At 42.0% G+C, this 6,790-nt stretch overlaps 1 protein-coding gene across 1 annotated transcript in view; it reads right to left on the minus strand.

Moving 5' to 3' along the window:
* The window catches only part of LOC124143341 (atrial natriuretic peptide receptor 1-like), a 258,349-nt gene extending 252,161 nt beyond the window's left edge, over positions 1–6,188 (minus strand). The window contains exons 1-2 of the mRNA XM_046512280.2: positions 5,964–6,188; positions 2,885–3,883 (exon numbers count right to left, since the gene is read on the minus strand). Of these exons, the coding sequence (XP_046368236.2) occupies positions 2,885–3,563 (679 nt within the window). The 5' untranslated portion in view covers positions 3,564–3,883; positions 5,964–6,188. The remainder of the gene's footprint in view (positions 1–2,884; positions 3,884–5,963) is intronic.
* Positions 6,189–6,790: the final 602 nt, after the last annotated feature.

The following is a 6,790-nucleotide window of genomic DNA, read 5'->3' on the forward strand; positions in this document are numbered from 1 at the left end:
CGGTCTAGAATGATTACTGTATTGTATATATATTATTAATGGGATCTCATCTAAATGAATCCCATTTTAGGAATATTAGACTGGGATAAGGACGACAGACAAATTTAATGTGTAATTTGTTAGAGTAACATGAAACATTAGATATATTACCATGTCATGTAAAGCTAGCAGTTTTCGCTTAATTAACAATTACAATGATTTACACAATAGTATATAATCTGTAGCTATATTCAGTGTTTGTGTAACACGATCGAGTGGTCAGGCTCGCTGACTTTGTAATTGCATTTCATCGTATTCCAATAGACAGATGCCCATGATGTCAATCGTGGGATTGTTGAGTCATGACTCGAATATTTACAGAACAACGTTATACAGCTGGAATATTGCCGAGTGCGGCGTTAAACAACAAGCAAATCTATTGGATGTGAATAACACACATAGATGGATGACATGATGTGTGTCACGGTCCGTAATATTCCAGGGTTTGCAAGCATCAGGTGCTATCAGGTGCTAGTCAAAACAGTTGTTGACAGCATGAACATTGATTCAGTCAGGTTCTTACTGATCATTACGAGTTGGCCTTTACAACAGCCGTACCAGAATCTCCCAAATATTGCACCAGCCATCTGAGGTCCATCTGATTCCAATTAATACAAAAAGATTTTGTTCATTCATTCATTCATTCATTCATTCATTTATTCATCACCTGCTTTCTTTACATATCTTGATACTTTTACACATTCAGTGAAAAAATGCGGGTGCGCGGTTATAACACCGAATTAAATGTACTCCTTTCCTAACTTATAGATGTACATTTAATATCCACAGGACGATTTCTCTCAGAAGCAACCAATAATGACGCCGTCTACGTCCCATAAACATAAAGCCATATCGAAAGAAAATGGTCTAATGCTTCAGAAGAATGCATAGGCGACGGACTTCAGTAAAGCGTAAACTACTCCTTGTGTTTGCTCCATCAGCCAAAAGGAAGAGAATTTATGGACGTCAACTTCTTTTTCATGAGGAATACAACGTTTCGGAGTACATACTTGCTCCTTCACGATGTTCATCTGATGAAGGAGTAAGTATATGCTCCGAAACGCTGTGTTCCTCATGCTAAAGAAGCTGACATCCATAGATTCTCTTCATTATGTGTTTCACTCCTAAATACCTTTCAAAGGCTTCATCAGCCAAGTTCAGATTTTGTATTCAAATGCAGTTATACAGTTTACGGCTGGTTTGACATATTGAGCCGTGGCTTTTATCCCTGTCACTATATCAGCTCCTTTTGGTAATATAGGACGGGTCTCCTATGATTCGAGGCACCAAAGAAGGCGCTGTTTCACGGCTCCATGCCTACATAAATCACACAGCAATGGTAGATATGCGAGATTATTATCCAGGCTTTTATCCAGAAGGCATGTCTTCATTGCATTAAGTCAACATCCTGAAAGAAATCTGTCATGTTCAATAACATGGACGTATTAGATGCAACCTTCGCGTCTGGTTTGGCTCGTCTTGATTTCTTGTCGGAGATATCTGGACCTGCTGTTTACACTTGTGGTTCCTTACCACTCACATTTGTCTGCATACCGGCAATTCGAGGACATTATACTCCCACAAAACAACACTGAATCAGGGTGAATTATATTTCGCAAGCACGATTCAAGGAACATGTCATACACCCGATACTCTTGTTTTGTTGTGTAAATGCCGACTAAGCATTTTCCAACACGCACACAAAATACAGACGTTACAGCACAACCCTGTACATCACTTAAAAGGCATTTTCAAGTAAAAGCTTACTATTTGTTAACACATGGGTTATTGCCGCTGATGTCAGAGCGTCTGAAGACATAAAACGACGGTTGGTTATTCATCGTGGCTTCAGGTGATGTGTCACGTTTTGGATGAACGTGTTCTTGACATGTGTTGCTTATGTCCTGGATTGTATTTAAATACCCAGTTTTGTTAGAAAAAAGTGAAAGTGTGTGCGTGATGTTTTGAGCATAATGTAATTTTAAGTTAACCTTAGGTTGTGGAGACCGCCTCCGTGGTCTAGTGGTAGAGCGTCCGCCCGGAGAGCGGAAGGTCCAGGGTTCGATCCCCGACCGCGTCATACCAAAAGACGTTAAAAGATGGTACTTGTTGTTACCCTGTCTAGCGCTCGGCATTAAGGGGCTAAAATAAGGACTGGTCGGCTCGGAGTCAGTATACTGTGTCCGAGTGGGATATTCATATTAAACTGCTGCATGGTTTCTCAGTGAGCTAGTACAAGTACAAGCAGCCACACGCTATATATTGCGCTATATAAGTGCAATAATCTTGGACGCGATGTTAAACCCCATTTCACCTCACCTCACCTTAGGTTGTGGAGAGAAAGTATAACCTATCATTGCCACTTACCATTGCTGACGTGCGTCATGCCCGGCGCTGATACTGGACAGAGGATTGTGGGGCAACCCACGCCAAAAGAAAGGTGACGTTAGGTGTAATGGGGATCAACGCCAAGTCCAAGATTATTGCACTTAAATAGCGACGTGCATGAACGCGTGTGTGGCTGCTTGTACTAGTCCGGACTGATGCCGATTTATAGTGCAAGCTCACTGCGATATCACATGAATACCCCACTCACTTACAGTATACTGATTCCGAGCCGACCAGTCCTTGTTTTAGGCCCTTAATGCCGAGCGCCAGACAGGGTAACAACAAGCGCATCTTTTAACGTCTTTTGGTATGACGCGGCTGGGAATCGAACCCTGGACCTTCCGCTCTTCGAGGAGACGCTCTACCACTGGACCACGGAGGCGGTCTAAAATACACATATAACACAGACATAGATATCTACTCGGTACAGGACAAGACATCTGACAACACAACTTACCAGAGTAGGAGAGTCCGACCTCGTGTTTGATGATCTCATCCAAATCTTTGGCGCCATCTAACCGGAAGTAGTCCTGGTCCATGTTAGGGTTTAAGTCCTCCAAGCCGTAATGGAGCGCCTCGGTTGCTAGGTGACAGAATCCTGTTACATATTTATCCTGCCCATTGCTCTGATACAAAAGCTTCAGACGGTTCCAACCAAAATGGCTAAGAACGCGGTCGAAGAAAACAGAGAGTGATTCAAAATTAACAGGACCTACTCTAGTCAGGTGCGAGTAGGTTCCATCCTTGTACAAAGAAAAGTCTCGGGCCATTGCGCCTCCAGAGATAACAGGAAGATTCCAGAATCTAGCCTGGCGCGCAACAGGTGCAGCGGCAAAGTCACACACGGGCCCGAAAAACACGTGCACCTCGTGGCGCATGTACAACTCGATGGCCTTGTTTATGCCATGGGAGATATCACACTTAGAATCCTCGTAGTGGACACTGATATGGTGTTTGTGAAGCATCGTCTTCTTCTTCCTCAGGTCGTGTACGGCGAGGGCGACAGCAGGTTCGATCCTCGACATTGAAAATAGACGGGCATCATCGAAGGGAAGAAGGACTGCAGCTTTAAGCAAGTACATGTCAGCCGGTATGACAAAACCAATGCACAGCACAAGGAATGATAAAACAATCATGACTGTAGCCCACAATTATGAAAAAAACACAAATCACTGCTCCAAAATGAAAACACAGACTTTGCTGTCTTCAGGGCGCATTTACTCCTACACAAGCGAACTGCCAACACGAATGCATTCCATGTTACATTCCGATGTTCACAAAAAATAGTTAATCACTGATGTGAATACCACAAGCCTGTTTGGGGTCGCTAATCAACTGGCATACATCCACAGCATGGATCCATCATTCACGAGGTTTAGCGTGATGGCTCTCTGCAAGGCGATCACCAGTTTCGCTTGTTCCTCAGCCTGATCTAGGAAATTATAATTACGCCTCTCTGAAAAGTCAAAAAATATATTACACAGGCTATAAAAAAAACGTGTGTCAACCCATGTTTGTCATGTTTCATCGTTCAGCATTTTTGCTGCAAAACAGCTCACATAGTTAGACTTTTAGGTACCAACATAGATTAAATTCAAGAAACTCCTGCTGCTGCAGCTACTCGATCCCGATGCACTGAAAAACTGAAATGGGAAGGGATTGTATTAAAACATAAAATTGTGTTATATTCAATCTTACACGTCATGTTTTTCTACCATATTCGCCTGATCGTTGATTTACATCCCAAAGTGGCCCCTTTGACAAGATTTACACTGTGTCCGTGCTCGTGTGTTTAAACAATAGGTAGGTAGGTAGGTAGGTAGGTAGGTAGGTAGGTGGGTAGGTGGGTAGGTGGGTTAATAGGTGGGTGGGCTTTAGGTAGGTTGGTAGGTAGGTAGGTAGGTTGGTTGATATGTTGTTTTAAGCCGCACTCAGCAATATTCCAGCTATATGACGGCGGTCTGTAAATAATCGAGTCTGGACCAGACAATCCAGTGACTGACACCATGAGCATCGATCTACGCAAATGAGATACGATGACAAGCATCATCCAACTCAGCCACCCTGACCACCAAGGTAGGAAGGTAGGAAGGTAGGTAGGTAGGTAGGAAGGTAGGTAGGTAGGTAGGTAGGTAGGTCTACCTACATGCCATGCCACAATCACCTTCGTCCCTCTGTGATGCTCTATCAGACATGCTGACATTTCATTACAAGCAGTAACTCTGCGCTTCTGATTACATTTATGAATAATATATAGTAAGAATTATACTTTCTCCAAATGAATGCAATTACCAGTCTACCACAAGGAACAGACTCCACGTTTTGACCTTTTGATAAGTTGGTAGAGATGGTAGTCAGTCCGGTAAGTCAGCATTTTCTCAAGGTGTCTTTGGGGCTGACCAATTATCCATTACTTACGAAGTTCTAAGGGAAAGCCTATCGCTTGTATAGCTCTCCCAAACCCTTTTAAACGCCTGTCTTCTCTGAGCGCACATCAAATCACGTTTGAAAATTATGTCTTCTCGCACGTCCGCGCGTTTGGATTTGAAAAAAGACTGCCGTAGATTTCACAAAAGGGTAGATATGGCTATCTTGTAAGGAATTGCACGAGCATGTAACCAACGATTAGATCTTTCCGTCACAACCAGTAATCTACGGCAGAAAATGAAACAGACATTGACGGTCATTGAGCGTGCGTTGATATGTATCACTTGATCTTGTGAGCTTCTTTTATCGATCCCCTGTGTATCGATTCCTAATGGCACAAAGATACGAACATCAGTTCCGTGTTAAGGTACAGACTTCCCTATTCCATCATCCTGTATCTTGTACATATGGAGGCGAATAGTAATAATAAAGCAGCCTATGTTGGTTTCTTGAGTGAAAATAGGACATTTTAATCATTCTGATTTCTGAAAAAAATCTTTAAAAAATCCGGGAAAATGATACACAGTAAATTGCTGTATTATTGTTAATTTATTTTCAAGAGCCTTATAATGATTACGATAGACGAAAATGTGATCAATAAAATGCAATAACGCCGTCGATATTTAAAAAAAAAAATTAAAATGAATAAAAAGAATATATAATAACACAACAGTTATTATTAAATGATATAACAGTGCAGCTAGGTTTCAAAACTGATTTAGCATGGTTTTTAACATAATACAATATGATATAGCCTTTGTGTTTACCATTTTGAACATCAGAGTGCACGATGTCCAGTCTAGGAACACCTTAAGCGTTACCATAAATAACCTACCAAAGGGCTAAATATACACATAATTGTAGGTGGTAGGCGTAAATACCGTTGTCTGCTGGATACATGTGTACAGTGATTATCAAGTAAAAGTACGACTTTTTGCTTTTCTTAAAACGAAATTTAGTTTGACGAACTTACATCAGTAGCATTATTTTAATATTTAGAGTCAAACTAGATCATGTTTCGAAAAAAATAAAAAAGAACGTGGTATTAAATATCTTACACTATTTCACCTGTATTGCCTGTGAGTGTGTGTGTATAGTTGAACACCTACCTTTATCAGATGTAGGTAGATGAATAGTGTAAGGTATTGAGAGTACCTAGTATTGAAGAAACTTGTCCCAGGTAAATTCCCTCAGTTTAAAGAATTGGTTTTGATGACACGTATGACTGTCAAGCCTCTACGATGACATGATCCTCAGAATACTTGAAGCAATGGACAAACTAATTGGTTTCAGCCGACGAACACAGAAAACATGCATAGCTCGGACTGCCGCTTTTGTTTTCCGAACAAGCACTTGCTCGCGACAACACGTGGCAGATATTATGGATCCATCGCAATACTCTGTGTCGCGGCTACGCGAATGTGATAGACAGCATAGCGTTCTGACCAATCGGTAGCGCTCGGCTGGTGTGGCACCAAGCGCCGATCAGTTTCCCCTTGCCTGAGTGGAAGATTGGATCGAGTCGACGTCAAATGAGTTGAAGAGCGAGAGGTTTTGGACACATATCAGAGCCTTATAACTGTGATACATGACACGTTATGGTAAGCATGCGTTGAACGCAGGCTCGTTTGCTGCTCTGTGGTGGTGGTGTGGTGTGGTGTGGTGTGGTGTGGTGTGGTGGTGTGGTGGTGTGGTCAGGACGAGTGATGGTGAACACAATTTTGAATTTACCTTAAAGTTTCTTTTTATAATGGATACGAATACAGTGGCGTCTGTTGTACCAACCGTTATAGTCCGTTTTCGACAAAGGTCCAGATTACCGAAATCCTATCTGAATTCTGACAATTTTAGTAATGCAGTAGGTGCAGTGTTGGGAGTCTTTACATTCTCCGAAAGGTTCTGGGTGGGTTCGACCAGGCAGCGCATCCTGGTAGAA

This window comes from Haliotis rufescens, unplaced genomic scaffold, assembly GCF_023055435.1.
Source record: "Haliotis rufescens isolate VD_foot unplaced genomic scaffold, xgHalRufe1.0.p SCAF_14, whole genome shotgun sequence".
In the NCBI taxonomy this organism is placed as follows: domain Eukaryota; kingdom Metazoa; phylum Mollusca; class Gastropoda; order Lepetellida; family Haliotidae; genus Haliotis; species Haliotis rufescens.